Source organism: Neovison vison, chromosome 1, assembly GCF_020171115.1.
Source record: "Neovison vison isolate M4711 chromosome 1, ASM_NN_V1, whole genome shotgun sequence".
Taxonomy (NCBI): domain Eukaryota; kingdom Metazoa; phylum Chordata; class Mammalia; order Carnivora; family Mustelidae; genus Neogale; species Neogale vison.
Genome location: NC_058091.1, coordinates 231,479,099 through 231,503,890, shown reverse-complemented (window position 1 = coordinate 231,503,890; position 24,792 = coordinate 231,479,099). Strand labels below are relative to the sequence as shown.

At 37.1% G+C, this 24,792-nt stretch overlaps 2 protein-coding genes across 3 annotated transcripts in view; one reads left to right on the top strand and one right to left on the bottom strand.

Annotated features, from left to right (window-relative positions):
• Nucleotides 1–20,480, top strand: part of MTREX (Mtr4 exosome RNA helicase) — a 107,393-nt gene extending 86,913 nt beyond the window's left edge. The window contains exons 22-27 of the mRNA XM_044224697.1: nucleotides 1,401–1,564; nucleotides 5,545–5,650; nucleotides 10,054–10,110; nucleotides 11,310–11,472; nucleotides 18,692–18,796; nucleotides 20,185–20,480. Of these exons, the coding sequence (XP_044080632.1) occupies nucleotides 1,401–1,564; nucleotides 5,545–5,650; nucleotides 10,054–10,110; nucleotides 11,310–11,472; nucleotides 18,692–18,796; nucleotides 20,185–20,237 (648 nt within the window). The 3' untranslated portion in view covers nucleotides 20,238–20,480. The remainder of the gene's footprint in view (nucleotides 1–1,400; nucleotides 1,565–5,544; nucleotides 5,651–10,053; nucleotides 10,111–11,309; nucleotides 11,473–18,691; nucleotides 18,797–20,184) is intronic.
• PLPP1 (phospholipid phosphatase 1) overlaps nucleotides 20,419–24,792 on the bottom strand; it is a 93,397-nt gene continuing 89,023 nt past the window's right edge. For both annotated transcript variants that reach the window (XM_044224709.1, XM_044224718.1), the window contains exons 5-6: nucleotides 21,311–21,487; nucleotides 20,419–20,832 (exon numbers count right to left, since the gene is read on the bottom strand). In XM_044224709.1, the coding sequence (XP_044080644.1) occupies nucleotides 20,704–20,832; nucleotides 21,311–21,487 (306 nt within the window). In that variant the 3' untranslated portion in view covers nucleotides 20,419–20,703. The remainder of the gene's footprint in view (nucleotides 20,833–21,310; nucleotides 21,488–24,792) is intronic.

Sequence of the window (24,792 nt, the reverse complement as noted above, 5' to 3'; positions counted from 1 at the left end):
GAATTTTAAAACTTACCCATTCTGGAGCATGACCTAAAAATATGTTTTCCTTTTAAAGTATAGAATAAAGACCTTATTCTCTTGGCTAAAGCTGTTTGAACAGCTTTGTGATACAATTAGAAGGCAAAGAGAAGAAATGCTTCTCAGGATGTCAAGGGGGAAATATTGGTAAACAAGAAATAAGACTCATATACCCTCATCTTTGCTGTTCTCTAAGCTACCCCCTGATTTCCAAAGGATGAAAAGCTAGAGCTGATGCTGCTTTGGAAGCATGATTACTTGTCATATCTTGTCTGGGAGAGCCTATCCTAATTTACCACTGACTTTCTCAACCTCTAGCAGGTTACCTTATCTAGCTGATGGCTATCCAACTCACTCCTTCTTGTAGATCTTTCTCTTTGCTCCTCATTTAAGCAAGAAAACCATGCTGTAGTCCCCAAGTTCCTAAACTTCTAACAACTCCTAAATTTCCTCCCTGCTTTGCCTTAAATTTTTCACCTGGATGTTTTATATTTCCATATATATAACATTTTTACTGGTGTTTAATTACTATAGATACATATATCATTCCTCTTGTGTAATATCCTACAAAAGTTAAGAAGCTCCAAGTATCCTTGCAAGGTATCCTTATAAAATATTTTCTAGGGTGCCTGGGTGGCTCAGTTGGTTGAATGCCTGTCTCTCTCTCTCTCTCTCTCTCTCTCTCCTCTCTCTCTCTCTCTTTTTTTAAAAGATTTTATTTATTTATTTATTTATTTGATAGAGACATAGCAAGAGAGGAAACACAAGCAGGGGAATTGAGAGAGGGAGAAGCAGGCTTCCCACCAGGCAGGGAGCCTGATGCGGGGCACCATCCCAGGACCCTGGGACCTTGGCTTGAGCCGAAGGCAGACGCTTAACGACTCAGCCACCCAGGTGCCCCAGAACACCTGTCTTTTGATTTTGGCTTGGGTCATGGTCTTGGGGTGATGGGATCAAACTCTGCATTGGTTCCATACTCCGTGTAGTATCTATTTGAGTTTCTCTTTCTGCCCCTCCCCCCACTTGTGCACACATTTTGTCTCAAATAAATCTTCAAAAATACATTTTTTATAATTTTTAATTATTTTAGTATTTTATATTTTAACATTTTTTAAAAAGATTTTTTATTTATTTGACAGAGATCATAAGTAGTCAGAGAGGCAGGCAGAGAGAGAGAGAGGAGGAAGCAGGCTCCCTGCTGAGCAGAGAGCCTATTTGGGGCTCGATCCCAGGATCCTGGGATCACGACCTGAGCCGAAGGCAGAGGCTTTAACCCACTGAGCCACCCAGACGCCCCTATTTTTATATTTTAAAATGAATAAATCTCATTTTACTTTGTTTACTTTATTGAACTAACGTTATACTTTTATGTGCCTTAGATTGCAATAGATATTAAATCTGCAAAGCGAGAACTAAAGAAAGCAAGAACCGTCCTACAAATGGATGAGCTCAAATGTCGCAAACGTGTTTTAAGGAGGCTGGGATTTGCTACTTCTTCTGATGTCATAGAGATGAAAGGACGAGTGGCTTGTGAAATAAGCAGGTAAAAACTGGTTGTTCTAGAAAACTGATTTTTTTTTTTTTAAAGATTTTATTTTATTTATTTGAGAGAGAGAGAGACAGTGAGAGAGAGAATGAGCGAGGAGAAGGTCAGAGAGCGAAGCAGACTCCCCATGGAGCTGGGAGCCTGATGTGGGACTCGATCCCGGGACTCCAGGATCACGCCCTGAGCCGGAGGCAGTCGTTCAACCAACTGCGCCACCCAGGCGTCCCTAGAAAACTGATTTTAAAATTGGATGATATTTTTATACAAGGACTATAAATCTTTCAGAAAAAAAGAGCTGTCTTAAAAAGTTTTGGGGGTGCCTGGGTGGCTCAGTTGGTTAACTGTCTGCCTTTGGCTCAGGTCATGATGTCAGGGTCCTTGATCGAGCCCCATTGGGCTCCCTGCTCATCGGGGAGCCTGCTTCTCTCTCTCCCTCTGTGTGCCGCTCCCCCTGCTTGTGCGTGTGCGCACGCACGCACGCTCTCGCTCGCTCGCTCGCTCTCAAATAAGTAAATAAAACCTTAAAAAATAAATTTTAAGTTAGTAAAGTACCTTCCATAGTAAATGCAGTTTTTGATGATACAGTTAGGAAAAGAGCATTAAAAGAATCTCTTCCATCCCACTTTAATACAAATGCTATTAGCATTCGGATGCATTTTCTTTTTTCTTTATTTTAATGCATTGAGTATTTTTACATATTCATGATCAGAGTTTTGTATACTTAATTATTTTTTACAATTTTAAACATTTTCCCACTTTTATTAAACTTAGTCTAATAACCATTATCCTTTGTATAGGAGGTGTTATTAAAGTTTTGGGCTAAGAAATATGGAATTACAGCATAGCATATTATAGGCCACGGCATAAAACTGGCTATAAGATATTGTCCATTTGGGTGATCTTTTGACATAGTACAAATGACCTTAAAACTAAATGACTTGAAACCACAGCAGTCATTTCATTATTTCTGCTGGTTTCTGTGGGCCAGAAATTCAGGAAGGGCATATTGAATGGTTCTGGCTCAGGATTTTATGTGATTTCCGTTAACCTGAAGATACTGTTGTTTTGTCCATAGTTATAACCATTATTCTTACTGAGTTCATAAAAGATGTTTTTGAAACAGTTTCTTAGGTTTTCACCATGGCCCTAATGGATGGGCCTGGGGAATTATAGGCTTGTATATGGTTTCAGACGTTTTTGGGAAAGACTTACTCATATTATTCTTATTGATACTTTAGTTCATATGTTAAGAACTTATGTCCCCAGGGGCCAGGGGGAGATTGTGTGGTAAACTAGAACAATTCTTTGTCACCAAAAGGGGGCAGCAACTACTCAGCCCCAATTATTACAGAGCAATGTGATCACAGATCTTTAGAAAAGCCAGAAATCCAGAATTTTAGGTGAAATCCCTTGGTTTTTAATTGTTCACAAACTAATTGAGAATATTTTTTTTAAGTCAGTGTGTGAGCCAAATATATCATTTGTTCAAGTTAGATTTGGCATGTCAGCTTCCTGTTTTCCTTAAACCTGCTTTCCTACTTTGTAATTAAAGAATTATAGGCACCACAAGGTTAATAATTTACCTAGGTTTAAAGTTAGGCCACAGCACCAGTTTACTAATTCATATGCTAAAATTACTGTTATTGGAATTACTTCTTTGTGATATTATATACTATTTAACAATTAACAGAAAATTTGGCTATCTGCAGATGGATTTAGTCTTGGGAGAATAGTATTGATTTTATTCTAATATAAGACTAGAGAGAGAGTGAGAGAGAAAACATGAATAAAAGAATGTTACCTTTCCCCCAGTATTTGCTTCTCCCTCTGCTGAATAAGACCCAGCCACCAACAGCAAAAACATCCTAGACTCCTCTCCTTTCTTTCTCTCTTACCGTCTTCCTGTTTCCTCTGTCTCTGCCCTTTTTAATCTTCCCACTGACTAATGTGCCTTCATTATTTCTTGCTTAGAGTACTGCAGAAACCCTCTTTTTTGATTATAGAGATTATGAAGACTCAAGATAGAGTTCTTTTTACTGCTTTCCCAGTATTCTTTTCAAAGCACAGATCCTGTAATTTCATTGTTTTGGTGAAAGTCTCTGTTTTTCCCTCTTGCTTTTAGAATAAATGCCATAATTTAATGTGTTACTGCCCTTTCCTCTCTAGCTACATCCCACACATATTTTTCTCTCAGCAATGACCTTTCCTCACTCCTACCCCAAATCCAATTCCTACATATTTTTCCCTACATCTTCTGAAACTTCCTATGAATTTCTCTAATCTTATTTTAAGCTCCCCAGCTTTTTTTCATAATTGCCCGTATAACCTGTTAGATCACTCTCCTGCGATTACTGTTGTTTCTTCTCTGCCTCCCACCTTAGTGGCGTGTATGTAGTAATATGTAGTTCTTGAAGTACTCTGGCATTATTTGTGTTGTCCTCTTTGACTTAACTCTCATTTTACCACCAGGAACCCAAATTGAGTTTTTTACTCTTAAAGATTGATAGCTTGTGACTTTATTCTTTTTTTAGAAGTCAAAAAATAAAAGTTAGCTTGTTTTTTTTTAAATAGCGGTAACACCCTCGAAATTATCAAATGGGTCTATTAAACCCTTTTATAAATGTAAGGTACATTGTGGAATCTTGATTACAGAATTCTAGAAACACTATCTTTGTAGTCTTTTGTAGCTTCCATTGAGCATAGTTGAGCATTCAGATTTTTTTGTTTCCCATCTATGATGGCAGAGAGAAAACAGTAAAGATATTTTGCGATTATTACACAAATCAGAAGATAACAGTGATGATGATGAAATTAATCATACAGCAAAATCTTAGACTGTAAGGTAAATTCTCGAACTGTGAAGAATCAATGAGTGAATAATGTATCTCTAAAGACAAAAAGAAAATTTTAAGATTATTTTACTTTCCTTTCTGTTCAGAAAGCAGGAATTATGTAATGTTTTGTGCTAAGAACTTGGACCATTCCATTTTACTAAAAGGACTTGTGACGATAGTCTTTTATGATTTGTTTGCTAAGTTGTCCTTGATAGTTTTCAAAAGACAGTTGTAAATACAAGGAAATTGTTAAGAAATAGATGGAGAGATTTAAAAAAAAATCTGTTGGATTGATCATTCTAATCTTTATAATATAAGCCTGAATATGAAAATGTTGTACAGTTATAGAGCAAAGAGGATGGCCTTCCTTTTCCACAAAATTACAACTTGTGAAAGTTTTTTAAAATAGTGTATTTTGGTGATTCAAAAGAGGAACCAAAAATAATGATTAGCTAGAGTCTTTAAAAGAGATGTATTTAAAATCTGCAGCCAGTATGCTGGGATAATGTTAAGTGCAGGAGAAAAATGGAAGTAATAAGCTAGTACCTATTGGAGATGTATTTGAAATTTGGAATTGTATTTACTACATGGATATTGTCCAGATTCACAGATGACAGTTGATGAGCAGCATTGCATTTAAAGTTGCATTTAAAGACCATTGGCCATCTTGGTAATATACATTCTCAGTGATGGAAATGCAGTGTGTCTCTCCTGTGGTTACATGTAAATTCTTAAGATTTCTAATGAAGTTGTTTTTCATTATCCCTTTGTGTTATAAAGTATTAAGCAACTGTTAAATGGATCCTTGGACCCAGAGGAAAAATGGTGGTGACTATCTTTCCTGGAATACTGAGAGTTAAGAAGGAGTTTCTTTTTCATTAAATATTTGCATTTTGGTGTTAACTAGAACGGGATTTTTACATGAAATAACCATTTTACATTTATTATTGATACATTGGAAAATATAAAGACCTGCCATTTTCTTAAATAAATCTGTCCCTCCTCATTGATCCCTCCTTATGGTCAAGTAATAGATTTTATTTTAAAATTTTCTATATTTTAAGCACATATGTATACATTTTGTATTTTTATATTATGACTTTTAAAAATTATTCTCTTTTTTTTTTTTTTGTGGTGATCTAGTGCTGATGAGCTCCTTCTAACTGAGATGATGTTTAATGGCCTTTTCAATGACCTGAGTGCAGAACAGGCAACAGCACTACTTAGCTGCTTTGTGTTTCAAGAGAATGTGAGTTAATAGATTTAACATACCTTACTTATTAATTCACACATCCTATAATGTAAATATTGTTATGGATATTTTTAATTATAAAAGTTTCCTATTTACATATTATGGCTAATGTTAGAAATCATTATTTTAACACAAATATCTAAGAGAATATTAAATAATTAAATACATATTATCAGAAGGAGAGTGAAATAAGATTTTATTTGTGTTAATCATATTCCAAGCCTTTAATTTCTTCTGTAACCCAGTGCATTGTTTGAAGATCTGGTCTGGTCAGATAGTCCTAGAAAGAAGAGGATGAAAGATTGAAAATAAAATTAGGCAAAAGAGTGAAAATAAAAGGGGGTAGTGAGGTTAAATTAATATCTCTCCTCCCAGTAATGGAGAATAACTATGAAGCAACTGATTTTCTTTCTTTGTTTTTTTTTTTTTAAACAAAGTAAAAAATGTATTTTTTGAGTATGCTTGACACGCAATATTGCATTAGTTTTGGTATACAACATAGTGATTTTACAAGTTTATATATATATATGCTACACTCACCATAAGTGTAGTTACTATCTAGCAGCATACAAGACCATTATAATAGCATTGACTGTATTTTTATGCTGTACTCTTTATTCCTGTGATTTATTTATTTCATAACTAGAAGCCTGTATCTCCTTTCCCAGTTCTTTCTAAGGACTTTGCCAATGAGCACAGTGGTTACATGGTTGTCAGAGAAAACTTATTATTGCTCATATACTGTTTTAAATTATATGAATCTGTTATTTTTAAAATTTTTTATTTATTTTTTATTTTTTATAAACATATATTTTTATCCCCAGTGGTACAGGTCTGTGAATCACCAGGTTTACACACTTCACAGCACTCACCTTAGCACATACCCTCCCCAATGTCCATAACCCCATCCCCCTCTCCTAACCCCCCTCCCCCCAGCAACCCTGTTTGTTTTGTGAGATTATGAGTCACTTACAGTTTGTCAGCAACTGATTTTCTGAGTGGCTGACGTCTTAGTTGTCATAGGTAAGGTTTGAGGGTAGTGGCTATGGATTCTCATTGCTGGTTTTGCAGTAGTTTTTTCATTGAGTAGTTAGTTCGCTTTTAGCAACTCTTAAAAATCAGAAAATAGGGGCACCTGGGTTGCTCAGTGGGTTAAGCCTCTGCCTTTGACTCAGGTCATGAGAGTCAAAAACCTGGGATTAAGCACTGCATCAAGCTCTGTGCTCAGTGGGGAGCCTACTTGCCCCCCTCTCTCTCTGCCTGCCTCTCTGCCTATTTGTAATCTCTTTCTTTCTCTCTCAAATAAATAAATAAAATCTTTTTTAAAAATCAGAAAATGAAGTGCTTGGTGGCCCACCACAAAAACACTAATCTTTTACTTTGTTCCAAAAACCAGTATGATTTGTTTAAAAAGTAAAATGCATGTTTTACATTTTGAACTTTATTCATTGTGGATGAATTAGACAAAATAAGAAGACAAAGACATTTGCCCCCTAAAAATAATTTAATACTAATTTCTAAATTTTTATATCTTTTACCACGTACACTTAGTTTAACTTTCATATGAATTGTGTGTAAGACAAACTTTTTTCAGTTCTGCCATTGATCTGTTAACTATTTCCTTATTTATGAAGCAGGTTGAATACATTACTTGTTGAAATAAGTAGGACCTTTTCTCTCCACTCCCTGATTACTGATTAGAATTCGTTGCTAGAGTGGCAATGATAAGAAAGAGGACAATAATCCCGGAACAATTGACACTCCTCTGAGAATGCCAGCTCTGCACCTGTGAAGTAATTTGCGTATGAGGAATTCATTACTTCACAAAGTACTATGTTTGGCTGTTGTTTTTCTTAGGTTCAAAATGTATTACATTAATTTCTGGAATAATTTTTAAGAGTATCTATCAGGGGGCACCTGGGTGGCTCAGTGGGTTAAAGCCTCTGCCTTCGGCTTAGTTCTGGGATCGAGCCCCACATTGGGCTCTCTGCTCAGTGGGGAGTCTGCTTCCTCCTCTCTCTCTCTGCCTGCCTCTCTGCCTACTTGTGATCTGTCTGTCAAATAAATAAATAAAAATCTTAAAAAAAAAAAAAAAAAAAGAATATCTATCAGATTCTGTTTGAAAAGACCTGAGTTTGAAGGTGATTTGGAGATTGGTGTTCTTCTACCTATGTCAGACTTTGTTTTATAGCTAATTTCTTGGATTTGTTGTGTAAAAGTCATGAGAACATGACTTTTAATGTAGCAGTATAAAAGTCCTGTTTTGGGGCACCTGAATGGCTCAGTGGGTTAAAGCCTCTGCCTTCAGCTCAGGTCATGATCCGGGGTCCTGGGATCGAGCCCCACATCGGGCTCTCTGCTCAGCAGGGAGCCTGCTTCCTCTGCTCTCTCTCATCTGCCTCTCTGCCTACTTGTGATCTCTGTCAAATAAATAAAATCTTAAAAAATAATAATAAAAATAAAAGTCCTGTTTTCTGAGAGACCTAGTATGTACTTCCTAAAAGGAGTTGGATTTAACCAAACCATTATTCTGAAATTTGTGGGCAAGATGTTGCTATATGGGGTTAATTAAGATTTGTTCAGTGAAACCACACTGTGTTATATGTAGTGTCATCAGTTCTTGTTGTGGTGCCTTTCAACATCAAGATGGAAAATTACACTACAAGTCATACGGAATTTTGTTGATACTTTTAGAAGAATGTTTTCTAGCCACATGGAAAGGTTAAACTTAATAGTAAAGTACTTGTTATAAATATGAAGAAGTCTGCTTAATATACTAACTTCTTTTTCAAAATGAGTTCTTTCTAAAACTGTGTCCCTGCCTTTTTTATATCATTAAAAGTAATTTAAAGATTAAATACGATCTTAGAATATAAATATCATGTAACTACCAATATTTATTAAAAATCTACTGTGTGTACTGCCCAGATCTAGGCACTAGAGATACAGCAGGAATTTTTGCTTTCCTTATAATCATATGCTAGTAGATGAAGGTAAACAATAAAGAAGTAAAGTATGCACAGATTATGTCAAATGGTGATGAGGGTTTTGGAGGAAAGTGAAGCAGAGGAGGCAGATTGAAAACACTGGGATAGGGTTACTATTTTAAGTAAGTGATTAGTAAAGCCCTCACCAAGGAACAAATTGTATATACACCTGGTGAGAGAGTATTGATAAAAAAAACATTTATTTTTGTCAGGACCAGTGTCTTCTACTTACATTGACCAGAGAGGAAGTGGTCAGTAACTGTTGACCATGGATGGACAGAATATCAAAGATGTTAAGTAGTCTTGAGTTCATAAACTGAATTGTTGAGTCCATGGTGACCATTTTGTTTTTTCATCATTCATCATGGTTTTTCTTCTTTTTTTTTTTTTAAATTGGACAGGTATAATACAGAGCCTAGGTCATTACTATGTAATATACATAAAACATGCACAGCAAAACCAGTCCTGTATAAATACTGATGCTTAAAGGGCGCCTGGGTGGCTCAGTGGGTTAAGCCGCTGCCTTCGGCTCAGGTCATGATCTCAGGGTCCTGGGATCGAGTCCCGCATCGGGCTCTCTGCTCAGCAGGGAGCCTGCTTCCTTCTCTCTCTCTGCCTGCCTCTCCATCTGCTTGTGATTTCTCTCTGTCAAATAAATAAATAAAATCTTAAAAAAAAAAATACTGATGCTTAAAATAAAGGTGTAACTGTTGCAACTAACCTGTAGTAGCTTTTTAAGAGAATTTACCCGTTTAAATCCTGTCTCTCACACACATACATAACATTTTTGTAATAATTTTGTTTTTGTGTAAAGCTACTTTTGTCAGCCTTTGTTCACAAATAACCGTCTTTATTCTAATCACAACAGAATAGAGTTTTGAGCATCTCACCTTTTCTTTCTCTTTGACAGGGTAGGAAGCCAACACACAGAATCCAAGCCACTTGTCCAAGTTCATTTGCCTAGTTAGTAATACCTGGGTAAAATAAAAATTGAGAACATGACTTTTAATGTTCTTTATCCCCAATTTTTGGTTTCCACAGAATTAGAGTTGCCTAGGAGCCAAAACTGTTTCAAAATCAAACTGTGATAAAATAGTTTATAATAGTTTTGATGTAACTAAACTACTTTGGGTGTTTATTGTATTTGCTCTTAATCCATTCCATTTGTGGTTAAAGAAAATAGCTCGTATATTGTAAATTTAGCAGTGTAATATTTTCCTCTGAAGTATAATAATAATATAATTTAGGATGAAAGGAGTGGTAATTTTCCTTACATCAGCTAAGGTCATCAGAAACTCTAAATGCTAATAACTAAGGTCTTATTATTTGATATTAATAGATAATATGAAAGCTTTTTTTTGTTACAATAGAAAACATTTTAAACTTGGGTTTTTACATCCTTTTCTTTCGTAGTCTAGTGAGATGCCCAAATTAACGGAACAATTAGCCGGACCACTTCGTCAGATGCAGGTATGAGTATGTTGAACTTCATGCTTTATGAATAATATATGTAAAATGAGCAGTTTTGACAGTCTAATCCTAGTATTTATCATTCCACAGAGACTACTTCCTTCAAGGTTAAGTATGTTACTTGGTGTTAGTCTTGTCATTTAATGCTATGTTGGTAACATCATTTGTGATTTTTACTTTAATAATTAAATATTCTCCCCCACCAGTGTAATAAATTATATTGAGTTATTGTGAGTGTAGATTTAACACTGTAGTGTAGATTGGTGATATCAATAACTCAGTTCTGCATTGTTTTCCTTGGTATTAAGAGTGACATCTTAATGGACTAGGATTAGTTTGCTTAAGGTTTTGTGTGTTCTTCCATTGTATTTTACAAGAAAATTTTAAAACATGTTTTCTCCTAAGAAATTAATTATCCCTGGGTCTTTAAAGGCCCAGTAGCTTATAGTAATGAATTTGTATGTTCTATGATTTTCTTAGGATGAACTGATTTTATCTACCTTTAACACTAGACAGAGGAAATATGAACTATATGACACTGAAAGAGAGGGAAATGAATCATAAAAAGAGCCTCTTCAGTGGAACATTTTATATTCCTTATTACTAAGAATTTTAAACTTCTAGAACCAGGGAAGTTTGTATAGGACTATATTACCAAGGAAAATAGAATGAATCTAAATATCTCAGTGTGGCAGGAAAGGGGGAGATTAAGATTTATATTTTTTAAAGCATTATTAGGGAAAAGCATTTTCCGTAGGGATTTGTATCTTTTTCAGTCTGTTTGTTATTGATGTCTTTGAGGGTTTTTTTGGTTGCTCTTAATGAAAGACTTAGAGATTAGTTAAATGCTACTCTTAAATGACTTTAATGAAGAGTTTCTTTAAAAAAAAAAGTTTTAACTGGGTGAAAATCATGCTCTTGATAAATTTTTCTTAATTCATTGTAATGGGGAAACATTACAGTTGGGTCACTTAGCAGTGGAAAAGGCACTGTAACTACTTAGAAGTACAGTGTATCCAAACTGGGCATAGGAATCTAGGAAGAAAAGGGAGTCTTGTGGAATTCTGGCTCTGGAAACCTAAAGAAAAAAAGTACACAAGTACTTTAAGGAAGAAATTTTCTGGCTCTGGAAACCTAAAGAAAAAAAGTACGCAGGTACTTTAAGGAAGAAATTCTAAGTAAATCTTTTATCTTCAAAGGAATGTGCTAAAAGGATTGCAAAAGTTTCAGCAGAAGCCAAACTGGAAATTGATGAGGAAACTTACCTAAGCTCATTCAAACCTCACTTAATGGATGTAGTATATACCTGGGCAACTGGAGCTACATTTGCCCATATCTGCAAAATGACGGATGTCTTTGAAGGTATGTTTAAATTCTGTATAGATACATTCCTTTCTTTCTTTCTTTTAAGATTTTATTTATTTATTTGGCAGAGAGAGAAAGAGACAGCAAGAGCAGGAACACAAGCAGGGAAAGAAGGAGAGGGAGAAGCAGGCCTTCTGCTGAGTAGGGAGCCCGATGTAGGGCTGGAGCCCGATGTAGGGCTGGAGCCCGATGTAGGGCTCAATCCCAAGATCCTGAGATCATGACCTGAGCCAAAGGCAGATGCTTAACGATTGACCCACCCACGCGCCCCCATACATTCCTTTTTGATAGAAGAAATATACTCAGGATGGCATTTCTTTAACTAAATAAGAATAATAACATTATTTTTAATTTTTGGTAGTAAATGGAATGGTAATGACTTCACAGATGATCTAGTAAGTCAAGTCTGTGTGAATTTTTTTTTTTTAATCTCTTGTCAAGAATCTAAAGTCTTATTATATTAATTCCACTAAAAGCAGAGCTGAAAATGCTGTCCATCATTGCATTTCTAATAATAGACTTGACCTCAGTGAGATGCTGTGCTTCAGCATGAATCAGATTAATGAGCAGTCTTTTCAAATAAAGGCATTAAAAGACTGAAGAATAATTGTTACTCAACTGAACAGAAATTTTAAGAAGAAAAAATAAAGGCAGAGAGAATGTAAGAAATATTAGTATTTATAAGAAATGAAAAAAAGAGTAAGGGAGACCATTTTAGAAATGTTTTATTCATTTCAAAAAGATTGGTTTATATAGAGAATCATGATAGTGAATGATATTTATCAAATTAGATATTTACATTGAACTTTTTTAAAAAATGAAAGTAAATGAGCTTGGACTTCAGAGAGATAAGAGATTATTATAAGAATATTTAAAATGCTATTGTTTGTAGCTCTATTTTAAGAAAAATTGTATTTTTCACACTCGTTATATCTGCTTTTTAACTGGTATTATTAAAGACTTATCGTTTACTGAGTTTATGAATCATAAACTATGATGACCTGTGATGCATAGGTCAAACATCTCTGCAACAGAATATTAAAATTTTCTACTTTGAGCCTTTACTCTGCTGAACTTCATGGGTTTTAAGGTTTAAAATGTTAAAGTTTTTAATAGTATATATATTTTTTATTATGGTATCTGAAATTTATTTCTAATCCTCCATTAAATGATCATTTCGTAATGTGGTTCTAAATCTTTTTCCGAGTATTCTCTTACTGAGACCATCATCATTTATGTGTGCCAGGCATTGTGCTAAGCGCTTTATATAATTTAGATCTAATCAACAAAATGGCAACTCCGGGTCGACACTTTACTTGGCACAAGAAAGCTGAGTTTTTTAAGAAGTAAATAATTTGCCCAAGGTCATAGAGGTGTGGTATGTGATGGCACTATGATTTAAACCCCAGCCTCTGATCACAAGTCACATGGTAGTTAATAAGTTCATCTTAGCACCATAATGCCTTATCCTTGAATTTTGGATCACCTAGAGACTTCTTAAATCCTGACCTAGATTGTACCATCTCCATCCACTGACAGTTGTGCTTGTAGGAATGGTAAGGAGGTCTGTAGTAGTTCACAGTGGGATGCAATAGCTGAGGATATCAGAAGAGGGAAGCATGACACTTGACCTTGCTTGTGAACACTGCTTCACACACAGGAACCGAGGTCCATACACGACCGCTTATGTGGTGTGAAGGTGTAAATGCAGTCATACAGTACCCACCACTCTTCAGTCTGGCATCTTTTTGGAACATAAGGCTGAAACTGACTGTTCTATGCTGAAATAATTTTAAGATTTGTTAGTAGCTCATATTTATAAAATATCTAAGTCAGACACATGACATAATAGTAGTTCATAGAGATTAGTTCCTTTTGTTTGTTTGAAGAAAAATCAAGGGGCAACAGACCTGCACATACAGGGTGCCCTATAAAATTATCCTTGTGGACTGTTTTTTCTGTTCTTTGTACTTAAAAGGAAGAGTTGTCACAGTATAGGAAGACAGATCAGAAACTGCTAAAATTGATAAGAGTTTGCAGTTTTCCAGAGCCTACTGGCGTTCCTGAAATCCATTTTGCCCCCTTTCAATTTCTTAGGGTTATTTCTGCATCACAGTTTGTGTGAGGAATCAAAGTTTTAAAATCTGAGGAATTCCATTTGTAATTATAACTTGAAGTTTGCTCTAACATCAGTATAATCTAAATGTTTTTCTGGTCTGGGTGTCATTGTATCAGCTATACCTTTTCTTTCTAAAATTGGGATGGACTATATATTAACTCTTAGGAATAAAACAGCATAATTAAACAGCAAAAAAAAAAAAACCTGAGAACCTTGATTTACTTAGGAGAGTTTTTTCTTTTTCTAGCATACTGTGTGCCTCCCCTTTTTATCGTGCTGTTACTTAGTTCTTCCATTTCAGAATAGCTGTTCTCTCCTCATCTTGTTATTGTACATGCTTTATATAATTGGAAAAATACTATAATCAAAGCTCTAGCCCATGGTACATTGTGTCTTTACTTTGATGGGCAGAAAATGATTGCACTGAAAGTTTAAAATGCCCTTCACTCAAACTGTATTTGTTTGCAGTTAGATTCTTAATTTTCTTTTTATATGAAAATTTAATTTATATGAAAAATTTCCTTTATATGACTCTTCAAGTCATGAGCCTCAGGAGTAGTAGTTTTAAGTATTTTTCAAACATTAATTGGCACAAATTAACATTGTAATGATGAATACTGTGTGTTTGAGGGGATGCCTAATACAAGAGAAGAACTTATACTGTGACTCAGTTGAGGAATTTTCAAGACTTCATACAAATTATTATTTCCTCTATTATCACCCTGGAAAAAATGGTAAGAATGTAGTTATTTCTTATTTCTGTTAAACTAAATTGGGAAAGCAATTTGAAACCATATTTGTAGAAGCTCAAGCCTAGGGTTTCAGTCTACTGATCTATGTAGTAGATCCATGGAAGCGTTCAGTGGCCATTAAATTTTATTTCTGTCTGAACAACAACAGTATTATAGTCTTCACTACACATGAAAGACTTACTTTTCTACTCCTTCACCACAGGAGTTCTCCTCATGATGTGTGCTCTCACTTGAAACTGTTCACCATGTAGTGCATTCCGACACTGTCCTTCCATTTACACTCTTTTTAAAAATGCCTTTCAGCTGGCATAGTTGTATCCTTCCCTAGGTCAGGGACACATCAATGTCATTATGGAGTTGCCAGTTGATTTTTTCTTAGAAATACTTCTGCTAATAATAATAGAGTGACCATTTATTAACATGTATCTTTTCTGTTTTACTTCTGGCAAAATTTTAGTACTAAATTACTTAGAAATTAGTTAGTACTTGATACTTACACATCTGATGAATAACGACTGAGACCCTAGTGGGAATCAGGACTGGTGCTGTACTTGGTGCATTTTGAGTAGCAGTCTCTACTCTCCAGAAGGGGTTTAGCCTAAGCTGGGATCTTGTTCTTAGTATTTGCAGAAAAATATATGTGTGATCCTGACCTCAAATTCATTAAAACCACCTAGATAGGAATATTAAATCAGATTCAGGACATGAACTATGGGGGACCACTTTGTGGAATCCCAGAAAGCTAGAGATGGAAACACTATTCAGAGAGAGGTGTTGCTTTCCATCCTCAATGAGAATAATACTGTTCTGTTCAAGAACCTAATGAATCTGATGATTGCATGTGTGCCCAAATGTCCATTAGTGGATGAATAAATTCTGGTATATCAGTGTAATGTAGTATTCAGCTATAAAAAGGAATGAAATACTGATTATTGCTAAAATGTGGGTAAAATTGAACACAGTAAAGTTCTAAGTTTAAAAAAAAAAAAGAGGCAACCTATTGCATAATTCCACTTATAAGAACTGTCCGCAGAGACAAAGTAAACTAATGGTTGTGGGCCAGGGGCTAGAATAGGAAGTGAAATTGAATTCTGACTAATCACTGCCCTTTTTTTTTTTTTTAATTGTGACAGAACTTACATAATCTAAAATCCACCATTTTAAATGTCCAATTCAGTGTCACTGATCATTTTCACCTCGTTTACCATTCTGGAAGAACTCATATTAAGCATAAAGTCATCCTTCTGATTATACTAGTCAGTGGTTTTTATTGTATTCAGAGTTTCATGATCTAATTTTAGAATATTTTTATCACTCACAAAGAAGTCACTCCTAGCTTAGTAATACAGCCCCTCACATAGTAAATGGTACAGCTGAAATGTAATCCCTGGTCTGTCCACTTCCAGAGATAATGGACATGAAGTGTTAAGTATCTGCAGCAGCTCTGCCCCCAGCTTCATAGGTTGTCACTTGTGCATCATAGGAAAGGGAGAAAGCATTAGGTCTATCTTCTTTATCTAGAAACTCATGTACCTCTGTCCTTTACCTTATTCTTTCTTCTTTGGAAGATGGACCCTTCCGCCCTTGCTCTGAATTTCAGGGCCTTGCTTCACTCTTTTCTCCACCTTCCTCAATCTTGCCATTAATAATAGGCTTATAGTTTTCATCCACACCTTTTTCAGCTACAAACATAATCAGGTGGTTAAGAGCAAGAGCACAAATCCTGGCCATAAATCCTACTCCCTCAGTTAAATGATCTTGGGCAACTTACTTAACTGTGCCTCAGTTTCTTTGGCTATAAAATGAGTGTAATAGCTCCTTCCTCATAATGTGAGGCTAACGTGACATATGGAGAGCCTTTAGCACAGTGTCTGGCACATAGCATTCAATAAATGGGAGCTGCTGCTGTCAGTTTGTCTTGGCAGGTATTTTGTTGTCATCACCCTTAATCCCTCCTTCCTTTTACAGCAGGGGCTCAGGACTAGTTGAGAACAGACCACCTTTAGTTCCCCCCCCTTTCCATCTTGATCCATGGTAATGTGTTATCTCAGTTTGTTGAAATTACTACGAGATTCGCCTCTCGGCCTTTTGGCTAAGATCAGGTGAAATTACTACAAGACACCAGTGACTTTAATTGACAAATTTAGAAAACAAGACTCCTTTATTTGGATTGTACTTGCCAATTTTTACTGCTTGCTATTTCTGGAAACTAATTAATGTAAATACTCTGTCACTACCTGGCAATGAAGATTTTTATGCAAGTGAAAAGCTTTAGCATAAGGCCTAAAAAACTTTAAAAATTTGGGGGACCTGGCTGGGTCGGTGGGGCAAGCGGCTCTGGATTCCATCTCAGGTCGTGATCTCACAGTCCTGGGATAGAGCTCCACGTCAGGTTCCGTGCTCAGTAGAAAGTCTGCTTGAGGATTCTTTCTGTCTCCATTTGCTGTCCTCCCCGCAACCACCACTTGCACTTGAGTGCTCTCAAACTTTAAAAACTTAAAAATATGATTTTCCTTACTTTAAATATATAAATTAGAATTTATAAGGCAATATACATTTATTATAGAAAATTTAGAAAATATAGATATTTCTGTGAGGCACTAGGATATTGGTAAATGCCTGGGCTCTAGAATCTTTGGTCTGGATTCTAATCCTGCCTTCATCATTTACTCCTGGCTCTGACCTTGGTCAGGTTATGTATGCAACTTCTCCTTCTCCTTTTCCCTCTCTGTAAAATGAGGACGGAGACAGTACTTGGTCCAATTGTAAACGTCAAATGAGAAGTTTTACATGAGATAATGTATTAGAAGATCCGCCACAAAATAAGTGCTCAGAAAGTGTTGGATATCACCCTTTTTTCCTTTCTTTGATGCCTAAATGTAACTAGGAACATTGGTAACTTTACTCTCCAGTAATATAAGAAAGTCCTGAGGGTTATTATAAGATGCGTATATATGCGATTGGTTGGATTTTACAGAATTTGTCTCTGTTCTGATTGCCATTTTGCTGTTGACTCTTACGAAGTCCCTTGCTAGGTACTAAATAACTTTTAACAGAGTTGTGTAGTAGAAATAGGCTATATTGTAAGACTGGAGTTTTTTCCTAGAATTCATGAACCTTTTAATGAGAACGTTTTCCTTAGGGGTGCAGGCCCTTCTTCTGCAGTATTATCTGTGGCTCTTGGAATTGTCCCACAGGGAAGAGAAGGTGCTTTACATGTGCGTGGGCACCTGCTGCTGGATTATGCGGATTCTCTTGGGCAAATGGCTTTTATTTTATCTTCATCTAAGCTCAAATTACATCTTCCTTCCTGAGTTAACTCTCCCCAGTTTCCCCCCAAGCACTGGGCACAGTGGAAGAGAACATGGAGGGCATTAAGAGAAAACTCAACTGTGCACAGTGTATTATAGGAACTTGATAAATGTTGATGGATTAGTTCAGTGTTAAAAGGAGTTAATAATGGTAAGGACTTAAACTAGAGGAGTTCATACCTCGCATATCAGACTGATATTCTTCTAATATAGTTCACACATTAAAGTCTCAAGACTTTTAAATTTAAGCAGATAGCTCTCTGAGAAAGGATCCCAGGCCCCTTGCTTGCTTAAGTGTGGTAGAAGTCAAATCATGTTTAGCTCAAGTGTGGTAGAAGTTAAATTATGTTTACAGCTTCAGCTTTGATAAAAACACTGATCTCCGGGAGTCAAATCCAGTGGGAATAGACTTATCTTCTCCTTTGTGCTCCCTTGAGGATACACGGTATGAAGAAAGCACTGGTAAAAATCTAAGGTCAAGAAGAATGAATGATTGCAGCTTTAAAATGACAAACCTGATCCTGCTGTTCGTCCCCTGCTTAAAAATCTCCAGTTGCATTCTCTTCACCAGATGGTATCCAGATACCTCAGTAGGCCCCCTCAGGGTCTTTGAGTAGCTACACTTTTGTTGCACTTCCCTGCATTGGCCCGTGGTCATCTTTTGTTGCTGTCTGACAAAGACCTCCTCATGCTTAGAGACCCAGGTTATAGGTTATCTTGGTGCCCTTAATCCAAAGTTGCTCTCCCCCTGCTCCCAGGGCATTTTGTCAACTTACAAGAGCAAATGTCAATACATTATAATAAATTAGGACTCTTTACCATTAGCCAGGGATGGGAAATTAAACTTTCTGTTTTTGTATCTCTCCTAATGCCTATCAGGCAGCCAGTCAGGTCTTCAACCTCATTTATTGGATGGGAAGTTCCTCATAGTACTATTAGTTAATCATCCCATGTTCTCCTACCTTGCCTCTAACAAAAGTTCTACTGTTCTGGTTATTTTCATTTTACAAGTGATTTGTTTCCTTTCTCTACAGGCAGCATAATTCGTTGTATGAGGCGCCTGGAAGAACTGCTTCGACAGATGTGTCAAGCAGCAAAAGCCATTGGAAACACTGAGCTGGAAAACAAATTTGCAGAAGGTCAGTATCCAGTCTGTGGCCCTTTTCTAATCATTAAGGCAAATCTTTTGAGACCTGAGTTCTTGGCCATAACATAGGAAGACATTTTCAGATGTTCTTCACTGGAATGCCATGGAGGGCCATCTAGTTTTTTTTGTTTTGTTTTTGTTTTTGTTTTTTGTTTTTTAGAATTTAAATAACATTTTAGAATGTCTCTCTGGGAAAAAGTTTCAAGATTTTTTATATAATCATTTATAAATACTTATTGTGTGCTATGTGCAGCATGGTTTTAAGTACCAGGGGAATACAGCAGTGAACAAAAAAACCACAAATTCCTGCCTTCATGGAGCTTACATTCTAGTGTGAGGAGACATAAAGTAAGTCAACAATTAAACTATTTCAGGTGGTGCTAAGTCTATAGTAAGAAGGGAAGAGACAATAGGAATTGAGGGATAGAGGAGATGGACTAGGGCCCCCACTCAGAAGGTGGTATTGAGGCCCTTCACGTATGTCTGATAGATGTAAGCAAGAGCAAGAGACCAATGTGGCTAGAGCAGAGTGAGGAGTAGAATAGTAGAAAGGAGAAAAGAGATGATCGTGTTACCCCTCAGCCCCCGGCTTTTTTGTGAAATGATTGGAGGTCTGACCACAGGAGTGGTGTGCTCTGGCAGTTCTTGCTGTTGTATTGTAGGGAAGTCTGCAGATTAGCACGGTGGAAGCAGGAAGACCAGGAAAAACCAGATGGCCAGTCTAAGGTGGTAGTAACTAGAGGCAGGCAGGAGGCAGGAGGGAGTGTATAACCTGCTTACAGTTTGTTCTGCCTGAATATTTGCCAAGAAAAAGGGCTGTGAGTGAATACATTAAAGAATAGCAGCCAGCACCTTGTCGTTCTGAGTTAGTTACTCTTATAGTCACAATCCCTAATGATTTCTGCTAACCAGTGTCCTCAGAGGTGTGCAACAACTGGGTACTGTTTCCATACGGTTGATGGGGCAGGCCTATTTAATCAGCCAGAGTTTAGTTATGTAAACTTACTAAATTATAAATTTTGTCCTGCCTTAGTTCAGAAAGAATCTCACATGGTAAGTGAAATAAAGTGTCTCCTGAAATAGGTTGAAAATTCATGCTTTGGGGTCAGCTAACTGCCTTCAACGGCTTAGTCCTTTCTTCAGTGAGTCTTTGTGCATAGACACCGTCTCAGCCCTGCACACACACACACACACACACACACACACAGTACTACCGAATCTAGGGTCACAAGAGTAGGAATCTGGTTTCTAAGTTACCCTGCTCTCCTCTTAGACCAACAGGGCTTTGTGTCAACAGGATTGTTGTATTAAAACCCCACCAGAGGGGAATTACAATCTTTGTGATCTTGGAGGTTTAAACTGTCTTTTCTTTTCTCTTAGGAATCACCAAAATCAAGAGAGATATTGTGTTTGCTGCCAGCCTCTACTTATAAAGAATTAGCTAAACGAATGTGGGATTTTAAATTTTTCACCACCTGATTACAGTTGACTACAAATGCTTACAGAAATGTTGATTTGGTTCTCCCATTTCAAGGCAGTTGTACTCAGACATTTTAATATGTATTATACTTCAATCAGACATCAGCCGAAGAAAGCATATTACATACACATTTGTACATAAGCATTACATTTTTTTTTTAATAAAAAATGTACAGGTGGGCATTGTTTTAGTGAAAGGCTTGAATTTTTTTTTTTTTTTTTAATGAACTTAGAGCTATTAGAGAACCACTGTGTTAAATGTAACTATATACACACAGGTAAAGTGGGCATCCAAGAGGTATAGCAGCAGCAGTCCCTTAAAGGCTTGTACACCATGAAGAAAACTCATCCTCTTGTCTTCTGGTTGCAATCATTTTCCTTTAGAAAGCGGGCCAGCTTCATCTGGGCACTCTGCTACCTTCAAGGTTGGTGACTGTTCCTAAAGTGATTCCCTGTTGTTGGTGTTTCATGCAGAGTTGTATGGGAGTCCTCCTCTTTCCTTTCTTTAAAAGAATTTCTGTTCTTGAAGAAATCAGCTACATACACTGCCTACAGAAAACAAGTTATACTTAAATTATATCATTAAATACTTTTTTCCCCTTCTCACTTTAAAAACCATATACACAGTTGCCACAGGCAGTTGGCAAAAATAAAACCCTATCACAAAGAAGGGGTACCAAAAAAAAGGGACTAACGGAGTTAGAAAAAGATGCTATTAAATTGAGAGTTGCTTAGTTAGGTCTTGAGTAAATAGATTTACTCTGTTAGCACTTAGGTTATTCTGCAATTCATACCAAAACGAAACTAAACACTATAGCAGTAGCCTTTTACAAAAGTACATATAGTTAAGATTTTTGTAACTTTTGGAAAGAGCAACATAGTTAATAACATCGAGTGATTACCCAGTAAAAATTACTGAGCCACATTATCTGCCTTTGGATAGTTTTCTCCCTGGGACAGGATTTCTACTTAACTCCTCCCCGTGTTTATCAGTATCAAGCTGTAGGCCGCTGCCCTATATACTTACAACTAATATTGCAACCAGGGCTCCTTGAATGAGTCCAGTCAGTACATCGCTCCAGTGGTGTTTGTAGTCAGAAACTCGAGAGAGGCCCACATAAATGGACACAGCAACAAGACCAAATTGCAGTGTGGGGCGTAAGAGTCTTGCCCAGTCTCCCTTCATCCTTGCTTGAAGGTAAAGCTAATTGAGAAGATAGGAATAAAGAGAAGAGCTCAGCATACCAACTGGAAACTTTATACATTTTAACTATCACCACACCCCGAAAGGGTTGGTGTTTTACATGAACAAGTCATTATATATTAATAACCATCACTGTTAATAACCATTAACTAATCAGAGTATAAGTTAAATATAGAACAGGACTTTAGGCATTCTTATGTTCATCAACACCTGCAACTTAATCCTTTTAAATAAGCCAAACAAAAAGTGCCCCAGAAACTTGTCTTTAGAACAGTTCATTACTTTCCCTATCTAGATGACTATTCAAACTGTAAACATGGCAAGGGGTGTCCATGTTCAGGACTTCCAAGGATTTCAAGGGCAGCTTCTCCTCTTGCATCTGTTGTAATTCTGATTCACAGCCAAGTGTTATCCTTAGTTGCAAGTCTTGGAACAAACTGCTAGCATTCTGAGCACAGGGTGTCTTTACCCTGGGTCCAGCTGCTATGTTTTCCGCCCAATCTATCTAGAGATTTGAGTTTGTTTAATTGATTCAATTTACTCAAGAGTTCTGCTCGCCTGGGGTTATTTTAAAGGGCAGTGGAGACTACATAATCTGTATTTTAAGTAAATCTAATACTCTGCCTAAATAATACAGATTCTAGTTGAGCCCTGACCCAGCAGTGAGTTAGTCTTTGATTAGCACCTGTGCTCTGTAATCTTTTAAGTTCCATGACTTTTCCCTGTACTCATCAGGGACTTGAGAATTTCCCCTTTTCTGTGTCAGCCTGCCTTTGACTGTGATGCAGAGGGTTTAGATAGTTTTTTAGATAGTTTTCCTGTCATTTAGATAGTTTTCCTGTCATTTCCTTTCAGCAAATCTGGTCTCTTTTTAAAAAACAAAACAAAAAAAAATTTTGCCTTATTTCTATCTAATAAGAATATGGTTTTAAAATATATTTTAAAACTTGTTTGGTAATTTGTGACTTATAACAATTAAATGGATTCCAACAATTTATGAATGGCTATGCCCATAGACACTGCCTACTTGAAATAGATATACGGATCCATTCCCAGTTCTTTGTGCACTGCTGTGAGCAAATACTCAGTTCTCAGCAGCTGGCAAAAACTCAGAGATTGTCTAATTTTATCGAGTGTTTTACAGTAGAAACATCTAATTGTAAAAGAGCATACCAGTTGTTCAATTGAATTGCACTTGTTAGCTGGTTAAAGTGCTTCTGGCTTTCTGCAGAGCCTCTCCTTTCCCTTTTTGTTGTTGAAACTATAAAAATGTAAACAGTAAGAGGCTTGTCTCAAGATTCCGAAGTTGGGGAGATAGTTGGTTCTGGCTGAAGAAAAGTTTGCATCTGGAACTGAAGCCAGTTAGGTAACAACCATGCCAGTAACACTCCCCTCACTAGGTTCTTATCCTCATTGGAAATGTTCTATTCTTTTAAAGAGAATAGTACTTGGACTGGGGCTGAAGCCAAGTTTTGGATGTTACTCCCCAAAAGTTCAGCTGTCCCTCTTTTGATTATTTAGCTGCCTTTTCATATATCTGTTAAAGGCATGAGTTCTTCAGACTATAAAATTATATACCTATGAATTATAAATACTTACATGAATGCACCTTAGGACTGCACCTATCTCTGTTAAGGACATAGCACGAAAGAAACAATACCAACTGTAAAACGGATTTACACTTAGTCCTAGTTTGTGCTTCCAACCCAAAGAAAACTCAGGACTTTGAAGGTCCTTCCTCACTTAGGCTTCTAAATCCTTCTGACAGTATTTTCCTTCCAGAGACCCTCACTTTAACTCAAGGTAGCTTGCCCCCAAATTCCTCAACATCCCTGTGAAAAGAATTAGCATTCACTTATGGACTAGTACCCAAGCTTCCATGTACTTTAGGTGAAACCCTCACCCCTCTAAGTAGCTAGTTTCTCCTTACACATCTACCCAAGTATAGATGTTACCCTTTTCTCTCGCTACCCGGAGATGATTTCACCCTGAGAGGGTACTAGGAATCCCCCCATTGTGGTTTTACCCCTAACCTTACCCTCCCCTCCAGGCTCTGGCTCTTCTGATGACTAATGGCCATGGTGTGTACGCAGGCTGTGGTCACAGAACAGTTCTCAGCTCTAGGTGAGACGGACTAACTGGGTGTGCTTCCTGTTTTCCTGCTCTCTGTTTCCTTGAGTCCAAGATACTCAGTGTAGCTCTGGGAAGACCAGGTATCACAACAGCCCTGTTTGTCGCTGTGAAGAATCCTCCATTCCAACTGATGCCACGGAGCTAAACACACTGAGTTTCCTGGACCTTGGACCACTTGAGTTCCACAGCGGACACGCCCACAACTCCAGACATGGACAACTTTCCTCCCATGCTGCCAGCCAGAAGTCTTTTCCTCCATCAGCAGCTTCAACAGAGCAGACAGTGTTGTCTTTCTGGTGGCTCTGTGTTAAGCCTTTCTCAGGTTCTGCAGTGCAGATCTTTTAATACCTCACCCTCTGGAGGCACTGGAGATTTGACTTCCTCTGCCACTCATTTAACTCCTTCCCAAAATCATTACCTCTTGCCAGTTCTCTCCTTTTCCATTCTTTCATTTTGTGGATTATCACTTTTTATTCTATTCCTTGTCCTTTAAGAGGAAAGAGGACAGACAGTATATGTACCTTTAAAAAACAAGACTCTATTGAGGGAAGTCTATGTTCATAACTATCTCAGAGCAACAGTGTTGGAAGCTCTCACCATTGCTGCTACTAGAACTAGATATAGGGACAGAACTCCTGCTTTAATGCTAACGCTTATAATAATAAGGCTCTGTAAGTCCCTGCCTTTAAAACTGCACTCCCCCCACCTTCCCCATTCCCCACACTTTATTTGCTAATCACTTACGCCCCGAACACATCCACGTAAGGAAATCCGTTGCTTCTCTCTTAAAGCTCAGAAGAGCTAAGGAACTCTACACCCGGTGTTCTGTACGGTTCGGAATAGACTCAGTGGCAGTGTCAACAACTTACAAATTCCCCTCCTGGAGGAACCGTTCTTCCACAGACACAGTTGGAGGGGGAGCCCCATCCGGACCACACTGCTCTGCCTTCTCTTTACAGAGGGCACTGAAGATGACCTATGACAGGCCTGATCCAGAGATCTGCTGGGCTGTATTCTCCCTCTGGAATTTGCAGAAGGATGAACGAGTTCTCTTTTTTTCAGAATGTATATAGAAAGAGCACCTACAGGGTACAGGATAGGCTATCTGCAAACTAAACTTACAAGGAAGCAAAAGCTATGGTTGGACAAGGACAGCAGGCCATGACGAGAGA